This window comes from Cherax quadricarinatus, chromosome 53, assembly GCF_038502225.1.
Source record: "Cherax quadricarinatus isolate ZL_2023a chromosome 53, ASM3850222v1, whole genome shotgun sequence".
NCBI lineage: Eukaryota > Metazoa > Arthropoda > Malacostraca > Decapoda > Parastacidae > Cherax > Cherax quadricarinatus.
In genome coordinates, this window is record NC_091344.1 from 828,683 (window position 1) to 849,947 (window position 21,265).

A 21,265-nucleotide genomic window follows, 5' to 3' on the forward strand; every position below is an offset into this window, starting at 1 on the left:
AAAAAGGAGGAGTAGATGTAAAACAGAAAGAGACAGGCGCTCCCTTTACAGGTGACGGAAAAGAATAACAGAGCGGCTAAAAGAGGTCAATATATCTGAAATGCGTAGGGAGACACTGGTCAGAGAAATAGCAAGCATCGAACTTAAGCTAAAAGAATCCTTTAGGAGTCAGGAATCGCGGGAAGAACTAAAAGCCATAAATGAAATCGAAAGAAACCCAAAGTATTTCTTCTCCTATGCCAAATCAAAATCGAGAACAACGTCCAGTATTGGGCCCCTACTTAAACAAGATGGGTCCTACACAGATGACAACAAGGAAATGAGTGAGCTACTCAAGTCCCAATATGACTCAGTTTTTAGCAAGCCGCTAACCAGACTGAGAGTCGAAGATCAAAATGAATTTTTTATGAGAGAGCCACAAAATTTGATTAACACAAGCCTATCCGATGTTATCCTGACGCCAAATGACTTCGAACAGGCGATAAATGACATGCCCATGCACTCTGCCCCAGGGCCAGACTCATGGAACTCTGTGTTCATCAAGAACTGTAAGAAGCCCCTATCACGAGCCTTTTCCATCCTATGGAGAGGGAGCATGGACACGGGGGTCGTCCCACAGTTACTAAAAACAACAGACATAGCCCCACTCCACAAAGGGGGCAGTAAAGCAACAGCAAAGAACTACAGACCAATAGCACTAACATCCCATATCATAAAAATCTTTGAAAGGGTCCTAAGAAGCAAGATCACCACGCATCTAGAAACCCATCAGTTACACAACCCAGGGCAACATGGGTTTAGAACAGGTCGCTCCTGTCTGTCTCAACTATTGGACCACTACGACAAGGTCCTAAATGCACTAGAAGACAAAAAGAATGCAGATGTAATATATACAGACTTTGCAAAAGCCTTCGACAAGTGTGACCATGGCGTAATAGCGCACAAAATGCGTGCTAAAGGAATAACAGGAAAAGTCGGTCGATGGATCTATAATTTCCTCACTAACAGAACACAGAGAGTAGTCGTCAACAGAGTAAATTCCGAGGCAGCTACGGTGAAAAGCTATGTTCCACAAGGCACAGTACTCGCTCCCATCTTGTTCCTCATCCTTATATCCGACATAGACAAGGATGTCAGCCACAGCACCGTGTCTTCCTTTGTAGATGACACCCGAATCTGCATGACAGTGTCTTCCATTGCAGACACTGCAAAGCTCCAGGCAGACATCAACCAAATCTTTCAGTGGGCTGCAGAAAACAATATGAAGTTCAACGATGAGAAATTTCAATTACTCAGATATGGTAAACATGAGGAAATTAAATCTTCATCAGAGTACAAAACAAATTCTGGCCACAAAATAGAGCGAAACACCAACGTCAAAGACCTGGGAGTGATCATGTCGGAGGATCTCACCTTCAAGGACCATAACATTGTATCAATCGCATCTGCTAGAAAAATGACAGGATGGATAATGAGAACCTTCAAAACTAGGGAGGCCAAGCCCATGATGACACTCTTCAGGTCACTTGTTCTATCTAGGCTGGAATATTGCTGCACACTAACAGCACCTTTCAAGGCAGGTGAAATTGCCGACCTAGAAAATGTACAGAGAACTTTCACGGCGCGCATAACGGAGATAAAACACCTCAATTATTGGGAGCGCTTGAGGTTCCTAAACCTGTATTCCCTGGAACGCAGGAGGGAGAGATACATGATTATATACACCTGGAAAATCCTAGAGGGACTAGTACCGAACTTGCACACGAAAATCACCCACTACGAAAGCAAAAGACTTGGCAGACGATGCACCATCCCCCCAATGAAAAGCAGGGGTGTCACTAGCACGTTAAGAGACCATACAATAAGTGTCAGGGGCCCGAGACTGTTCAACTGCCTCCCAGCACACATAAGGGGGATTACCAACAGACCCCTGGCAGTCTTCAAGCTGGCACTGGACAAGCACCTAAAGTCAGTTCCGGATCAGCCGGGCTGTGGCTCGTATGTTGGTTTGCGTGCAGCCAGCAGCAACAGCCTGGTTGATCAGGCTCTGATCCACCAGGAGGCCTGGTCTCAGACCGGGCCGCGGGGGCGTTGACCCCCGGAACTCTCTCCAGGTAAACTCCAGGTCTCCAGGTTGCCTTTCAGTAGAAGTTAACAGCAATTTCAATAAAACAATAAAACTTCTACTGAAAGGCAAAGATGAATTAGTCAAACAATTTACTTCCACTAATCCATCTTTACCTTACATGTATGGACTAATAAAAACACACAAACCAGGGAATCCAGTCAGACCAATTATTAGCTCCATAGGATCAGTTTCATATAAATTATCCAGATGGCTTGTTGACATTTTGAGCCCTATTGTTGGCAAAATTTCTAACTTTAATGTTAAAAACAGCATAGATTTAGTTGATTAATTTAATTTAGCTCCTTGACTGACTTAAATGATTTTAACATGGTTAGTTTTGATGTTACTTCCTTGTTTACGAAAGTTCATGTTGATGATTTATTAAGTTTCTTATCTGAAGAACTCGTTAATTATGATTTACCATTGCCAGTTCCTACTTTCATTAAACTTTGCTTTGATGTAAAATTTTTATTTAATGATAAGTTTTACACTCAGAAGTTTGGTATGGCAATGGGAAATCCTCTTTCACCTGTACTTAGTAATCTATACATGGAATTTTTTGAAACAAGGCTGCTTAACACAATCCTCCCTAATAGAGCTAAATGGTTCAGATATGTTGATGATATTTTGTGTCTTATGCCCAAGAATGTAGATATACATCATTTCCTTGGCAAATTAAATAGCTTAGCCCATTCTATAAACTTTACTGTTGAGTTTGAAGAAAATAACTCATTGCCTTTTCTAGATGTTTTAATTATTAAGGGTAATAATGAATTCAAATTTAAAATTTACAGAAAACCTACAAATAACTGTTCCTATGCACACTATTATTCTTCACATCAAGATAGAGTTAAACTGTCTGTTTTCTCATCAGTGTTTTTGAGAGCTTTACGTATTTGTAGTCCAGAGTTCATAGATGAGGAAATATCCAAAATTTATGAAATAGCTAATGATTTGAAATACCCAAGAAACGTAATTGATAAATCTTTTAAAATTGCTAGAAATACTTTTTGCAATCCAAAAAGGGACAACCAGCCTTATTCAACTAAAAATATGTTGGTTCTCCCTTACCATGAAAACTTGGTTGATATGCCTTCTCTTCTTAAGACTTTTAATATCAAAGTTGTATTTAAAAATCTTGATACAGTAAAAAAAAACTTTTGATAAAGAATTCCCCCCCAAAATGCTGATGGATGTATCTATAAGAATCCTTGTAAAATTTGCGATAAAGTTTATTACGGTCAAACTGGTAAAAGTCTCGAACTAAGATTATAACAACATAAATATAGCATTAGAACTGGACAAGATTCCAATGTTCTATTTATTCATGTGAGAGATTTTAACCATCCAATTGATTTTCAAAAAGTTGAAAAAGTTGTATCAAGCAGGTCCATGGTCGACAGGAATATAATTGAATCTTGTTTCATAAAAAGCAGTTTTGACAATAATATGAATATTTCCTTTGGTTTATATAAATTAGATCCATTTATAGTTAATAGAATTTGGGAAGAATTTAATAATACATTGGACAAATAATAAATTTTAAAATTCTTAATTCTTGGGTAGAATAGTTTGTTGGTGGGTTGTGCATAGGACCTGTCTAGTTGGGCCGGCGGGCTTGCTGCAGTGTTCCCTTTCTTATGAGTCGCACGTCAGGTGTTACTTTGTTGTGGGATGTGATAGTGAGGTGTGGGCTAGAGCCTTTATTTGCGTTCCTTTGATGCATTACTTTTATTGTTCTTTGATAATGTGAGCAGTCACGAAAGCGCTTGGAATTTCTCTATTCTTTCACAGTGGTTGTTTTGCATGCATATATATATATATATATATATATATATATATATATATATATATATATATATATATATATATATATATATATATATATATGGAGAGTAAAAGAAAGGTGAAGAGAGTGGTGAGAGAGTGCAAAAGGAGAGCAGATGAAAGAGTGAGAGAGGCAATGTCAAGAAATTTTAATGAAAATAAGAAAAAATTTTGGAGTGAGTTAAACAAGTTAAGAAAGCCTTGGGAAAGTATGGATTTGTCCGTTAAAAACAGACTAGGGAAGTTAGTAGATGGGGAGAGGGAGGTATTAGGTAGATGGCGAGAATATTTTGAGGAACTTTTAAATGTTGAGGAAGGGAGGTAATTTCATGCACTGGCCAGGGAGGTATACCATCTTTTAGGAGTGAAGAAGAGCAGAAGGTACGTGAGGCATTACGTAGAATGAAAGGGGGTAAAGCAGCTGGAACTGATGGGATCATGACAGAAATGTTAAAAGCAGGGGATGATATAGTGTTGGAGTGGTTGGTACTTTTGTTTATTAAATGTATGAAAGAGGGGAAGGTACCTAGGGATTGGCGGAGAGCATGTATAGTCCCTTTATATAAAGGGAAAGGGGACAAAGGAGATTGTAAAAATTATAGAGGAATAAGTTTACTGAGTATACCAGGAAAAGTATACGGTAGGGTTATAATTGAAAGAATTAGAGGTAAGACAGAATGTAGAATTGCGGATGAGCAAGGAGGCTTCAGAGTGGGTAGGGGATGTGTAGATCAAGTGTTTACATTGAAGCATATATGTGAACAGTATTTAGATAAAGGTAGGGAAGTTTTTATTGCATTTATGGATTTAGAAAAGGCATATGATAGAGTGGATAGAGGAGCAATGTGGCAGATGTTGCAAGTTTATGGAATAGGTGGTAAGTTACTAAATGCTGTAAAGAGCTTTTATGAGGATAGTGAGGCTCAGGCTAGGGTGTGTAGAAGAGAGGGAGAATACTTCCCGGTAAAAGTAGGTCTTAGACAGGGATGTGTAATGTCACCATGGTAGTTTAATATATTTATAGATGGGGTTGTAAAAGAAGTAAATGCTAGGGTGTTCGGGAGAGGGGTGGGATTAAATTATGGGGAATCAAATTCAAAATGGGAATTGACACAGTTACTTTTTGCTGATGATACTGTGCTTATGGGAGATTCTAAAGAAAAATTGCAAAGGTTAGCGGATGAGTTTGAGAATGTGTGTAAAGGTAGAAAGTTGAAAGTGAACATAGAAAAGAGTAAGGTGATGAGGGTATCAAATGATTTAGATAAAGAAAAATTGGATATCAAATTGGGGAGGAGGAGTATGGAAGAAGTGAATGTTTTCAGATACTTGGGAGTTGACGTGTCGGCGGATGGATTTATGAAGGATGAGGTTAATCATAGAATTGATGAGGGAAAAAAGGTGAGTGGTGCGTTGAGGTATATGTGGAGTCAAAAAACGTTATCTATGGAGGCAAAGAAGGGAATGTATGAAAGTATAGTAGTACCAACACTCTTATATGGATGTGAAGTTTGGGTGGTAAATGCAGCAGCGAGGAGACGGTTGGAGGCAGTGGAGATGTCCTGTCTAAGGGCAATGTGTGGTGTAAATATTATGTAGAAAATTCGGAGTGTGGAAATTAGGAGAAGGTGTGGAGTTAATAAAAGCATTAGACAGAGGGCAGAAGAGGGGTTGTTGAGGTGGTTTGGTCATTTAGAGAGAATGGATCAAAGTAGAATGACATGGAAAGCATATAAATCTATAGGGGAAGGAAAGAGGGGTAGGGGTCGTCCTCGAAAGGGTTGGAAAGAGGGGGTAAAGAAGGTTTTGTGGGCGAGGGGCTTGGACTTCCAGCAAGCGTGCATGAGCGTGTTAGATAGGAGTGAATGGAGACGAATGATACTTGGGACCTGACGATCTGTTGGAGTGTGAGCAGGGTAATATTTAGTGAAGGGATTCAGGGAAACCGGTTATTTTCATATAGTCGGACTTGAGTCCTGGAAATGGGAAGTACAATGCCTGCACTTTAAAGGAGTGGTTTGGGATATTGGCAGTTTGGAGGGATATGTTGTGTATCTTTATACGTATATGCTTCTAAACTGTTGTATTCTGAGCACCTCTGCAAAAGCAGTGATAATGTGTGAGTGTGGTGAAAGTGTTGAATGATGATGAAAGTATTTTCTTTTTGGGGATTTTCTTTCTTTTTTGGGTCACCCTGCCTCGGTGGGAGACGACCGACTTGTTGAAAATATATATATATATATATATATATATATATATATATATATATATATATATATACATATATATATATGTATATGGTAGTAGGTTGGTAGACAGCAACCACCCAGGGAAGTACTACCGTCCTGCCAGATGACTGTGAAACAAAAACCTGTAACTGTTTTGCATGATGGTAGGATTGCTGGTTTCTTTTTCTGTCTCATAAACACGCTAAGATAACAGGGATATCTTGCTACTCCTACTTACACTTTGGTCACACTTCACAGACACGCACATGCATATATATATATACATACATCTAGGTTTTTCTCCTTTTTCTAAATAGCTCTTGTTCTTTTTTATTTCTTCTATTGTCCATGGGGAAGTGGAAAAGAATCTTTCCTCCGTAAGCCATGCGTGTCGTATGAGGCGACTAAAATGCCGGGAGCAATGGGCTAGTAACCCCTTCTCCTGTATACAATTACTAAAAAAGAGAAGAAGAAAAACTTTATAAAACTGGGTTGCTTAAATGTGCGTGGATGTAGTGCGGATGACAAGAAACAGATGATTGCTGATGTTATGAATGAAAAGAAGTTGGATGTCCTGGCCCTAAGCGAAACAAAGCTGAAGGGGGTAGGAGAGTTTCAGTGGGGGGAAATAAATGGGATTAAATCTGGAGTATCTGAGAGAGTTAGAGCAAAGGAAGGGGTAGCAGTAATGTTAAATGATCAGTTATGGAAGGAGAAAAGAGAATATGAATGTGTAAATTCAAGAATTATGTGGATTAAAGTAAAGGTTGGATGCGAGAAGTGGGTCATAATAAGTGTGTATGCACCTGGAGAAGAGAGGAATGCAGAGGAGAGAGAGAGATTTTGGGAGATGTTAAGTGAATGTATAGGAGCCTTTGAACCAAGTGAGAGAGTAATTGTGGTAGGGGACTTGAATGCTAAAGTAGGAGAAACTTTTAGAGAGGGTGTGGTAGGTAAGTTTGGGGTGCCAGGTGTAAATGATAATGGGAGCCCTTTGATTGAACTTTGTATAGAAAGGGGTTTAGTTATAGGTAATACATATTTTAAGAAAAAGAGGATAAATAAGTATACACGATATGATGTAGGGCGAAATGACAGTAGTTTGTTGGATTATGTATTGGTAGATAAAAGACTGTTGAGTAGACTTCAGGATGTACATGTTTATAGAGGGGCCACAGATATATCAGATCACTTTCTAGTTGTAGCTACACTGAGAGTAAAAGGTAGATGGGATACAAGGAGAATAGAAGCATCAGGGAAGAGAGAGGTGAAGGTTTATAAACTAAAAGAGGAGGCAGTTAGGGTAAGATATAAACAGCTATTGGAGGATAGATGGGCTAATGAGAGCATAGGCAATGGGGTCGAAGAGGTATGGGGTAGGTTTAAAAATGTAGTGTTAGAGTGTTCAGCAGAAGTTTGTGGTTACAGGAAAGTGGGTGCAGGAGGGAAGAGGAGCGATTGGTGGAATGATGATGTAAAGAGAGTAGTAAGGGAGAAAAAGTTAGCATATGAGAAGTTTTTACATAGTAGAAGTGATGCAAGGAGGGAAGAGTATATGGAGAAAAAGAGAGAAGTTAAGAGAGTGGTGAAGCAATGTAAAAAGAGAGCAAATGAGAGAGTGGGTGAGATGTTATCAACAAATTTTGTTGAAAATAAGAAAAAGTTTTGGAGTGAGATTAACAAGTTAAGAAAGCCTAGAGAACAAATGGATTTGTCAGTTAAAAATAGGAGAGGAGAGTTATTAAATGGAGAGTTAGAGGTATTGGGAAGATGGAAGGAATATTTTGAGGAATTGTTAAATGTTGATGAAGATAGGGAAGCTGTGATTTCGTGTATAGGGCAAGGAGGAATAACATCTTGTAGGAGTGAGGAAGAGCCAGTTGTGAGTGTGGGGGAAGTTCGTGAGGCAGTAGGTAAAATGAAAGGGGGTAAGGCAGCCGGGATTGATGGGATAAAGATAGAAATGTTAAAAGCAGGTGGGGATATAGTTTTGGAGTGGTTGGTGCAATTATTTAATAAATGTATGGAAGAGGGTAAGGTACCTAGGGATTGGCAGAGAGCATGCATAGTTCCTTTGTATAAAGGCAAAGGGGATAAAAGAGAGTGCAAAAATTATAGGGGGATAAGTCTGTTGAGTGTACCTGGTAAAGTGTATGGTAGAGTTATAATTGAAAGAATTAAGAGTAAGACGGAGAATAGGATAGCAGATGAACAAGGAGGCTTTAGGAAAGGTAGGGGGTGTGTGGACCAGGTGTTTACAGTGAAACATATAAGTGAACAGTATTTAGATAAGGCTAAAGAGGTCTTTGTGGCATTTATGGATTTGGAAAAGGCGTATGACAGGGTGGATAGGGGGGCAATGTGGCAGATGTTGCAAGTGTATGGTGTAGGAGGTAGGTTACTGAAAGCAGTGAAGAGTTTTTACGAGGATAGTGAGGCTCAAGTTAGAGTATGTAGGAAAGAGGGAAAGTTTTTCCCAGTAAAAGTAGGCCTTAGACAAGGATGTGTGATGTCACCGTGGTTGTTTAATATATTTATAGATGGGGTTGTAAGAGAAGTAAATGCGAGGGTCTTGGCAAGAGGCGTGGAGTTAAAAGATAAAGAATCACACACAAAGTGGGAGTTGTCACAGCTGCTCTTTGCTGATGACACTGTGCTCTTGGGAGATTCTGAAGAGAAGTTGCAGAGATTGGTGGATGAATTTGGTAGGGTGTGCAAAAGAAGAAAATTAAAGGTGAATACAGGAAAGAGTAAGGTTATGAGGATAACAAAAAGATTAGGTGATGAAAGATTGAATATCAGATTGGAGGGAGAGAGTATGGAGGAGGTGAACGTATTCAGATATTTGGGAGTGGACGTGTCAGCGGATGGGTCTATGAAAGATGAGGTGAATCATAGAATTGATGAGGGAAAAAGAGTGAGTGGTGCACTTAGGAGTCTGTGGAGACAAAGAACTTTGTCCTTGGAGGCAAAGAGGGGAATGTATGAGAGTATAGTTTTACCAACGCTCTTATATGGGTGTGAAGCGTGGGTGATGAATGTTGCAGCGAGGAGAAGGCTGGAGGCAGTGGAGATGTCATGTCTGAGGGCAATGTGTGGTGTGAATATAATGCAGAGAATTCGTAGTTTGGAAGTTAGGAGGAGGTGCGGGATTACCAAAACTGTTGTCCAGAGGGCTGAGGAAGGGTTGTTGAGGTGGTTCGGACATGTAGAGAGAATGGAGCGAAACAGAATGACTTCAAGAGTGTATCAGTCTGTAGTGGAAGGAAGGCGGGGTAGGGGTCGGCCTAGGAAGGGTTGGAGGGAGGGGGTAAAGGAGGTTTTGTGTGCGAGGGGCTTGGACTTCCAGCAGGCATGCGTGAGCGTGTTTGATAGGAGTGAATGGAGACAAATGGTTTTTAATACTTGACGTGCTGTTGGAGTGTGAGCAAAGTAACATTTATGAAGGGATTCAGGGAAACCGGCAGGCCGGACTTGAGTCCTGGAGATGGGAAGTACAGTGCCTGCACTCTGAAGGAGGGGTGTTAATGTTGCAGTTTAAAAACTGTAGTGTAAAGCACCCTTCTGGCAAGACAGTGATGGAGTGAATGATGGTGAAAGTTTTTCTTTTTCGGGCCACCCTGCCTTGGTGGGAATCGGCCGGTGTGATAATAAAATAAAAATAAAAATATATATATATATATATATATATATATATATATATATATATATATATATATATATATATATATATATATATGCAATAAGATCACAGTAAACAGGTGATTTTAAATTATGCAAAACAACCACTGTGAAAGAGTAGTGAAATTCCAAGCGCTTTCGTGACTGCTAACATTTTCAAGGAACTATTAGTTCATTGACAATGTGAATAGTCACTAAAGCGCTTGGAATTTCACTACTCTTTCACAGTGGTTGTTTTGCATATATATATATATATATATATATATATATATATATATATATATATATATATATATATATATATATATATATATATATATATATATATATATGTCGTGCCGAATAGGCAGAACTTGCGATCTTGGCTTAAATAGCAACGCTCATCTTGCCATATAGGACAAGTGAAAATTTGTGTGCAATAATTTCGCCAAAGTCATTCTGAACCTAACGAAAAAAATATATTTTATTGGGTTTGTTTAGTATTAAATTATTGTAAACAAATCTAAAATATATTTAGTTGGGCTAGGCTAAAATAAATTTCTCTTGTTATATTAAGGTTAGGTAAGTTTTCTAAGATTCTTTTCGTGCAAAATTAAAATTGTTTACATTAACTTTAATGAGAAAAATGTATCTCTAAACGTATAAGAGAAAATTTCAGAAAGGACTTAATTTTAAATGAGTTATTGCTAATTGACCAGTTTTACATATTCGGCACGACATATATATATACATACATATATATATATATATATATATATATATATATATATATATATATATTATATATATATATATATATATATATATATATATATATATATATATATATATATAAGTAGTGATGAAGGCGGCTCAGTGGCTCATGCGGCAGAGTGGCTTCCTCCTGAAAAGGGCTGCGGCTGAGTGGCTCCTTTTCCTGGGTGGCGCCTTTTCACACCTATATGCTAATAACCTTGACCTCGCCCTCGAGACCACCTCGCCCTCGGGACCACCTCGCCCCTCGAGACCACCTCACCCTCAACCCCCACCCACGACCCCCACCCGCGCCCCCGCGCCCCCCACCCGCACCCCGCCCTTGTGCCCCCCACCCACCCCTGCCCTCGCGCTGACCCGTCCGCCGTGCCCTCGCGCCCGCCCGCGCCCCTCACGCCTGTCTGTCGTGCCCACCCGCGCCTTCTGCTGCGCCTTCTGCAGCGTCGTCCGGATCGCCCCCACTCCCCGAATTTTTTTCCGATTTTTTTCAAAATTTTTTTAATTTTCTTGTGCTCTCCTCAGATCAAATTTTTGAGGTTCCCCCTCTCCCCCACTTTCACCCACACCCCAAATTTTTTCGATTTTTTTTTTCTCGAAATCAATGTCTCCATCTCCTCGGATCAAGTTTTTCTCGATATCAATAATACAAAGATTTCCCACACCATCCACTTCTACCCTCTATGTTCAAGTATTTCTCCTCCATCTCCTCGGATCAAGTTTTTTGGATTCCCCCCTCTGGGTTTAAGCATTCAAAATGGACTCCCACTTTCACCCCAATTTTTCTTTCTCGATAATACAAAGACTCCAATTCCTCGGATCAAGGTTTTCTCGATAATACAAAGACTCTACTTCCTTGGATCAAGTTTTTTGGATTCCCCCCGCCCAATTTCACCATCCCAAATTTTTTCGAATTTTTTTTTCTGGATAATACGAAAAACTCCATCTCCTTGGATCAAGTTTTCTCGATAATACCAAGACTCCATCTCCTTGGATCAAGGTTTTCTCCTCCATCTCCTCGGATCAAGTTTTTTTGGATTCCCCCCTCTGGGGGTAAGCATTCAAATGAACTCCTCCTATGGGGCATGGTGCTCTCTCTTACTACAGGTCTAAACAAGTGTGACGTCACCCCACCTGTGTTTACTCGGCGGTCAATGACGTCACGTGATGACCTCACACATACAGGCTGAATCTTGTCGACTTCCCCCTATGTCAATGACGTCATGTGATGACCCCGCACACAGGCTGAATCTTGTCGACTTACCCCTACACATTTCGTATGCAACATAGAGAAAACATTTTCACTCTTAACCCAGGATAACCCAAAAATTTCACATTTTTTCGTTAATACCCACAACAATCCACAATTTCTTCGCAAAATACAACACAAGTCTAGACATTTTTCTCGTTTTAACTATTTCATCAGAAAAAGTCACCACATCACTTATAACCACTTTTCGATAAATTCACTAGTCACAATTTTACATATTACGAAGTTAATACGCACACACACCTCACTTTACTTTGAACACCTTCAAAACACTCTCATAAATCATTTGAATACTCACAAAAATACCTTTGAACATTTCCAAACAACACTGAAACACTTCCAAGACAACATTTTGAATACTCCCAAATAAGATTTGACAGCTTTAATTTATCTACACTTAAATATTTCATTAAATTACAACTCATCCCCCATACTACTCCCTCATCCTCCAGATTTTTACAACAGTATCACAAAAACTAACTCAAACACTTTACTTTGAACAACACCAAAAATACCATCAATTACCTTTGAATACTCCAAAAACATCATTCGAACACAGCCAAATCACCACTGAATACTCTCTTGCACATCATTTGAACACCTTCAAAAACACCTTTGAATAGTCTCAAACACCATTTGTGTACTACTAATACACCATTGAATTCAGTCAAAACACCACCAAAATCACTATAAACTAAGATCAACATAACAGACTAACACCCATTTTTCACACAAATCCCCTCAAATCACTATAACCAAGACGATTATCAATTTCTATGAGTACACTTTCCTCCAACTAAGATATAACATGAACGCAAAAAACATGAACACAAACCAAACACACACGAACACTTACAACAGAATCAAGTCTTTTTTCGATATCTCTAGTTCGACAACAACACCCACAACATCCACATCCCACATCACCCACAACCCACATCACCCACACCCCACAATTTTTCTCGTTTTAACTAATTTCATCAGAAAAAAAGTCACAACAACCCACGACTTATAAACACTTTTCAGCAACCCTAGTTCGACAACAACACCCACAACCCACAACACCCACAACCCACAACACCCACACCCCACAATTTTTTCTCGTTTTAACTAATTTCATCAGAAAAAGTCACAACAACCCACTTATAACGTCTTTTCGGTATCTCTAGTTCGACAACAACGCCCACAACCCACAACACCCACATCCCACATCACCCACATCCCACAACACCCACAACCAACAATTTCTTTACAAAATACAACACAAGTCTAGACATTTTTCTCGTTTTAACTATTTCATCAGAAAAAGTCACAACAACAACCCACTTATAACATCTTTTTTTCGATATATCTAGTTCGACAACAATACCCACATCCCTCATCACTTACCATTTTATTCACAATTTATTCGATACAAATTTTTCCCCTTCTTTTAATTGAATCTTAAATGTAATGCACATTCCTCCCTACATTACTAAAATTCTAATAAATTCCTCTCCATACCCATCTCCTTGTATCCACATAAATTGATATTATACTCACAACAACTAATCTCACTACCCAACTACTGAGACATGTTTCTACACCCTCCATTCTTTTCCAATATATCATAACTTTTCAATTCTATAAATTCTTTTAAAATATTCACACATTACCTTTATTTTCAGTAAAATCCCCCCATATTTCATTAAATTTCTAATACAACCCTCCCCATACCCCTCTCCCTCTCACTGACATTTCTTCACATCCACTCACCCGTTTCCCATCACACCTCTTCAGAACAAACACAAAAATCACATTTCACATCCACAAATGCATCTCATCACCCATCTCAAATCCACTAAAATCACTGTAACCAAGATATTCACAAAATTCTATAACCACCTAACACACACAGTCAACTCACTTTACTTTGAACACTATCAAAAACACAATCAATTACCATTGAATACTCCAAAAACATCATTCGAACACCCCAAAAATACCACTGAATACTACCCAAACACTACTAAAAATCACCAGAAACTAAGATCAACACTACCAGCTAATACCCATTTTATAGAAATCCCCACATTCCTCCCTACACTAAATTTCTAATAAAATCTATCTCCTCAACTCCACATAGTTTAATATTATACTCATAACCCCACAATTTTTCTCAGTCCAACTATTTCATCAGAAAAAAGTCACCCGCACAAATTTTTAGAAAACATCCAACTAAGATATGATATAAATCACATTTTTAGCCACATTCCCTCAATTTCGGTAATATGAACAAAATGATTGGGATAACATTTAGAACATTTCCAAATTACGTTGGAGCACATTCAAAAATATATTGGAACACTTCCAAAATACATTAGAGTACTCCAGAATTACTTTGAATGACTCCATTTTTGGATATTTCCAAATTAGTTTTGAAAACTTTATCGTAAAATCGAACATTATTTTCTTGTTGGTAAACACACGCAATGGTAGAAATATTTACTCGATTTCCGAATAGAAACACATTCCTCGCTCTGAGAGACTCCTTGAGCTTATATGCCTTACCCCAAAGTATTGCGTCATGATTTTTGTACAATCCCCTCCAGCGAGGCCATGAAATGGTGTTCACACCCAAGGCAGATTTAAGATAATCATCTCTTTCCAGACCAACTGTGTCGTCAAAATTTGGTGAGGTCACAGGGCTGACAGACACCATGAAATTAACTTAAATGAGATATAACATTTATATTCTACCTCAATCCTTTTTTCATGGTAAGGTTTGATTGATTTAAAATTCATCATGTCTTAAAAACTTTTATTAAACATTTCTCTTTTTAATGAATGAAAGATCATATATTATTAATCTTGGTGTAACAACACGCTCTAAACATCATAAATCCTCCTCGCTAAGACTTGTTCTTCCAAGCCCCGTCACATCGGTACCTGTAAATTTTAATATATTTTTTTTATTTCATTAGCATATAATGGGGAGAAATTTGCACCATCACCTGTAAAAGATATAAACCAACTAAAAGTTACATATTTTTTCACTATCCCAAACATATGCTTCTCGTTAACTTAAATATCTCCCCATTCTTGACTTAAAAGCATAATCGTACTGTGTCCCCTTATTAACTTTAATGAATTAAAAGCGTCTTATTAACTTAAATGATGTAAGTATTATGGTAGACATGATTCTTGGTGTTCAGGTAGAGAGGGAAGGTCGAAATGGTAAGTGACACATTTCATGAAGAGATAAATATGAGTTATATATATTAATTCAAATATATATCTCTCTCTCTCTCTCTTCAAGTTATAATTACTTCCTCATAATAATTTAAATGAATTAAACCGCTGATACAAGGTAAATAATTTTGTTTACCTTATAAGTTACTCACACATTAGGCTCAATGTTTTTAATATATTGTTTAATGTCTGTGAAAAGTTCTCTCCAAATTAATTTCCACTTCTTTGTGTTGTACCATCTATGCAAAATGCAGAGATTATACTGTTTATTAAATATTTGGCTGACAAAGTTTTCAGATATATTGTTTTCCAAAATATAATATACCAGATCATCACTCCACTCCGTTACCATTTCATCAATGAATTTATGCGAATCAAGTTCATTTTCTAACCAATTTTTAACTCGCTGAAAATTCTTTTCACTCAATGTTTCACCATCTTTCCTTAAGAGTTGATTGACAGTGTTGCAAAATTCCAACCAAGGAAGATCTTTCACCGTTTCACAAATAACAATGAAATCGCCATGTTTCCCCATATTAGATGCTTTCCATGTGGTTTCCGGACAATGTCTGGGGGTGACTTACACACAACTCTCCCATACACATAAAGAGTTGCTAAATAGTATTAAATGAAAAATTTCGTTAAACTTACCTAAACTAGGATCAGCCATTTCAAAATCCATTTTCATAATTAATTTTTTAGGCTTTGGTATAATAAAAGTTTGAGATAAATGACTACTCCATTCACATTCTCGTAACAATAAATTTTCCAATATTTCTTCACTCCATCGTTGAGTCATTTCTCGTACCTCAGCTACAAACACTTCTTTTGAGAGAACATGTTCCGCATCAACTCTTTTTTGAATGGGTTCGACTCTCTTAATTGTATATAACATTTCTATAAACACCACACTAGTATGTTTTGTCGCAACCACCTCCATATTTCTTCTTCTGCTCAAGTGATTCCTTACCATTTCACTCCAAATATTTATACCAAAAATTTCAATCGTTGTCATCATCGAATATCATTTTTTTTAATAATACAAATACACATTACAGGGGATTTCTTCAAAGCATATATATTATCCATTGTATATTTCAAATAATATGTTTAGTCATTGTTAACTTTCCTTATTTTTCAGTAAAAAGAAATATTCAGACAATATTTTTTTTGGCAACACTTACTACTTGCTTGTGACGTCACTATCCAGCAACACGTTAAAACAGGTTAGAGCATCTTCCCCTTATTATTTTAAATGAACTAAAAGCATGACGTCACGATACTCATTGAACAAATTATCTTACCTTTAATTGTCTTCATGCATTTCCAAGTATGCACCATCGGTATAGTAATAACATGTCATAATACCATTGAAGTAAGTTATGATCCCCATCCTGTATGACACTAAACTCGTGGTGGTTCATTCACCTATCGTCATGGTGATGCCACGTAGTGTTTTTCATGGAACAAATTTCTCTACACATATAGTTATAAAAACTACTAACTCGACAACCCTCGTGGTGAAAAGAGTATAAGAAGACACATCCATATTGAGTTACAAGAGTATTTAGATGGAGACGTGGAAGTTACATGTGAAAAATTTGTTACAGAAGCAAGTGTCTACACATCACTGAACTGATAAAGAAATGATTAATTCGATAGAAGACCTTGATCACAACCCTCCAAAACGAAGGAAGGTGACTGAACAATATCTCACCGATAAAGAAATGCTTATAGCAATGGAAGATTTTGAACGTGAGTTTTTAATGAGATATTGTTGAGTAAATTCACCCACAATGTAATTTTAGAAATTCTAATGAGAAATATTTTTTTTTTCATTTGTTGAGTAACAAACTTAATTTTTGGGATATAATACTATATTTTATCAAAATTACAGGTAAAGAAGCAACAAAAGATGAAGAAAAATATCTTTCGTTAATGAAAGGTAATATTACAAAAGATTTTAGTGGCAGTGATAAAATTCTTTTAGTACAACAAGCAAATTGTTGTGCTGTTAAATTGAAAAAGGGAGGTCTTGCTGATGCTTTAAGTCAGGTTTTACCACTTAGCAATCCATATTTATTTAGATCACCTGGATGTCATAAAGCAAATCTAGCTAGTGAAGTCACTCGTGATAAATTTGGGAGCATAAAATTTGTAAATAATGGAAAAAATAACCCCATGATTGTCAATATGTTCGCACAGTATGCGATGGGACCTCCACATAAGTATTATATGAACTGTAAAGTTGATAAGGCCTACTATAATACATGCAAATATTTAGATACAAAGAAAGGTCGTGAGATTATATTCAAAGAGTGCATGAATGATCTTGTTAAGTGGTTATTAACAGATCCCAATGGGATTATAATGGAAAAAGTTGTGTTTCCAGAAGGAATTGGATGTGCTTCAGCTGGAGGTGATTGGCATGCATATCTTAAAATCATTCATGATTTTGCAAAGGAATTAAAAAAACGTCGTAGAAATGCTGTTATTATTGTAAAATATGACAAATGAAATATCTCTATAATACTTTTTTTTTTTGTTTTATTCACCAGCACTCTAAAACCTTATTAGGCAACTGAATAGAGATCATACGTCTGGCAGGAACGGTGATGAGTATAAACATCTCTGTTCTTTGTTGTTCATACATTAGTACCTCTTCCACCAGGGTGCGACTAACCATCTCAAGAAAATGGAGACAGACAATAGGATGGAAAAATATTTTAAAATTGAAGAAGGAAAATTGTACGATGAAAAATATTGTCGTGACAACGTCTGCATTATTTTCCATGCGAATTGTGTTGCTATAAAAGGATATGGTGCAAGTTATTATTTGGGTAAGAAATATCCTTATGCTGATGTGTATCGGAGTAGAGAACCATTATTTAATCTGAGAAGATGCAGAGTTGAAGATCGTGATACTCCTGGAACTGTTATCGAGTTTGAACCTTCACCGGATCAAAGAAAATTGAATCTTCCTTATTTAGCAGCCATAATAAGCCAATTTGGTATTGCTGGACCATTGGAGGAAAATACCATTTCTCAAAATTTAATTGAAAAATCAAGAGATTCCCATTTGGTGTATGGTTTAAAGAAAGATACTATCGCAGACAGAATAAGATATTTCAAGGAATCCATTGAGAGAGTCATAAAAAGTGTGAAAGACAATAAAAATATACGAGAGGTTATCTTTCTGAAAGGTATTGGGAGGTATGAAACTTCAAATGATTATATCTGGAATACACATTATAAACCTATACTCGAAGATATGATAATGAAATTTAAGGAAGAAGGTATTCGATCAACAATGGTTGTCAAAGAAGAAATGAAAAACATTAACCAAGGTCAAGAATTAGAAGATGATTCGAAGTTATTGTCTTCTAGAATTGAAGGAAGTGCTTGGTATCCCTCATGAGGTAAGCAAAATTATTTACCTTGTATCAGTGGTTTAATTCATTTAAATTATTATGAGGAAGTAATTATAACTTGAAGAGAGAGAGAGATATATATTTGAATTAATATATATAACTCATATTTATCTCTTCATGAAATGTGTCACTTACCATTTCGACCTTCTCTCTCTACCTGAACACCAAGAATCATGTCTACCATAATACTTACATCATTTAAGTTAATAAGACGCTTTTAATTCATTAAAGTTAATAAGGGGACACAGTACGATTATGCTTTTAAGTCAAGAATGGGAAGATATTTAAGTTAACGAGAAGCATATGTTTGGGATAGTGAAAAAATATGTAACTTTTAGTTGGTTTATATCTTTTACAGGTGATGGTGCAAATTTCTCCCCATTATATGCTAATGAAATAAAAAAAATATATTAAAATTTACAGGTACCGATGTGACGGGGCTTGGAAGAACAAGTCTTAGAGAGGAGGATTTATGATGTTTAGAGCGTGTTGTTACACCAAGATTAATAATATATGATCTTTCATTCATTAAAAAGAGAAATGTTTAATAAAAGTTTTTAAGACATGATGAATTTTAAATCAATCAAACCTTACCATGAAAAAAGGATTGAGGTAGAATACAAATGTTATATCTCATTTAAGTTAATTTCATGGTGTCTGTCAGCCCTGTGACCTCACCAAATTTTAGAACAAGAGATGACTATGTGATTTTCTACCTTGGATGTGAACCGCATTTCATGGGGTCTGTCTGACCTGAGTTGACGCAGGTGTTCGGTAAGGAGATGACTATGTGATTTTCTACCTTGGGTGTGAACCGCATTTCATGGCATCTGTCTGACCTGAATTGACGCAGGTGGTCTGGAAAGAGATGATTATCTTAAATCTACCTTGGGTGTGAACACCATTTCATGGCCTCGCTGGAGGGGATTGTACAAAAATCATGATGCAATACTTTGGGGTAAGGCATATAAGCTCAAGGAGTCTCTCAGAGCGAGGAATGTGTTTCTATTCGGAAATCGAGTAAATATTTCTACCATTGCGTGTGTTTACCAACAAGAAAATAATGTTCGATTTTACGATAAAGTTTTCAAAACTAATTTGGAAATATCCAAAAATGGAGTCGTTCAAAGTAATTCTGGAGTACTCTAATGTATTTTGGAAGTGTTCCAATATATTTATGAATGTGCTCCAACGTAATTTGGAAATGTTCTAAATGTTATCCCAATCAATTTTGTCCATATTACCGAAATTGAGGGAATGTGGCTAAAAATGTGATTTATATCATATCTTAGTTGGATGTGTTCGTGATATATTTATAAAAAAATGAGTGTTTTCTAAAAATTTGTGACATGTTGTGAATATTACTGAGTCAAAAATGCGGGTGACTTTTTTTTTCTGATGAAATAGATGAACTGAGAAAAATTGTGGGGTTATGAGTATAATATTAAACTATGTGGAGTTGAGGAGATAGATTTTATTAGAAATTTAGTGTAGGGAGGAAATGTGGGGATTTCTATAAAATGGATATTAGCTGGTAGTGTTGATCTTAGTTTGGGTAGTATTCAGTGGTGTTTTGGGGGTGTTCGAATGATATTTTTGGAGTATTCAATGGTAATTGATGGTGTTTTTGGTAGTGTTCAAAGTAAAGTGAGTTGTCTGTGTGTGTTAGGTGGTTATAGAATTTTGTGAATATCTTGGTTACAGTGATTTTTAGTGGATTTGAGATGGGTGATGAGATGCATTTGTGGATGTGAAATGTGATTTTTGTGTTTGTTCTGAAGAGGTGTGATGGGAAACGGGTGAGTGGATGTGAAGAAATGTGAGTGAGATGGAGAGGGGTATGGGGAGGGTTGTATTAGAAATTTAATGAAATATGGGGGGATTTTACTGAAAATAAAGGTAATGTGTGAATATTTTAAAAGAATTTATAGAATTGAAAAGTTATGATATATTGGAAAAGAATGGAGGGTGTAGAAACATGTCTCAGTAGTTGGGTAGTGAGATTAGTTGTTGTGAGTATAATATCAATTTATGTGGATACAAGGAGATGGGTATGGAGAGGAATTTATTAGAATTTTAGTAATGTAGGGAGGAATGTGCATTACATTTAAGATTCAATTAAAAGAAGGGGAAAAATTCGTATCGAATAAATTGTGAATAAAATGGTAACTGATGAGGGATGTGGGTATTGTTGTCGAACTAGATATATCGAAAAAAAAGATGTTACAAGTGGGTTGTTGTTGTGACTTTTTCTGATGAAATTAGTTAAAACGAGAAAAAATTGTGGGTTGTGGGTGTTGTGGGATGTGGGTGTTGTGGGTTGTGGGGGTTGTTGTCGAACTAGAGATACCGAAAAAGATGTTATAAGTGGGTTCTTGTTGTGACTTTTTCTGATGAAATTAGTTAAAACGAGAAAAAATTGTGGGTTGTGGGTGTTGTGGGTTGTGGGTGTTGTTGTCGAACTAGAGTTGTTGAAAAGTGATTATAAGTGTGTTGTTGTTGTGACTTTCTGATGAAATTAGTTAAAACAAGAAAAAATTGTGGGGTGTGGGTGATGTGGGATGTGGGTGTTGTGGGTTGTGCGTGTTGTGGGATGTGGGTGTTGATCTTAGTTTATGGTGATTTTGGTGGTGTTTTGAGTGTATTCAGTGGTGTTTTAGTAGTATTCAGTGGTGTATTTGGGAGTACTCAAATGGTGTTTTGAGGTTATTCAAAGGTG

The 21,265-nt window shown here is 37.0% G+C and overlaps 2 protein-coding genes across 4 annotated transcripts in view; one reads left to right on the forward strand and one right to left on the reverse strand.

Moving 5' to 3' along the window:
* The window catches only part of LOC128692422 (orexin/Hypocretin receptor type 1), a 1,118,627-nt gene that overhangs the window by 44,163 nt on the left and 1,053,199 nt on the right, over window positions 1–21,265 (reverse strand). The window lies entirely within an intron of this gene.
* Window positions 15,289–19,111, forward strand: LOC138854248 (uncharacterized). The gene is made up of 4 exons (XM_070096278.1): window positions 15,289–16,341; window positions 16,726–16,870; window positions 17,013–18,534; window positions 18,970–19,111. The coding sequence occupies exons 2-3, from the start codon at window positions 16,762–16,764 to the stop codon at window positions 17,630–17,632; spliced, it is 729 nt and encodes a 242-aa protein (XP_069952379.1). The 5' UTR covers window positions 15,289–16,341; window positions 16,726–16,761; the 3' UTR covers window positions 17,633–18,534; window positions 18,970–19,111.

What these genes read in the sequence shown, in the direction of transcription:
- LOC138854248 (XM_070096278.1), top strand. Translation starts at nt 16,762, where the DNA reads ATGATTAATTCGATAGAAGACCTTGATCACAACCCTCCAAAACGAAGG. An exon ending in AGCAATGGAAGATTTTGAAC is followed by an intron (nt 16,871 to 17,012) that starts GTGAGTTTTTAA and finishes TCAAAATTACAG; the next exon opens with GTAAAGAAGCAACAAAAGAT.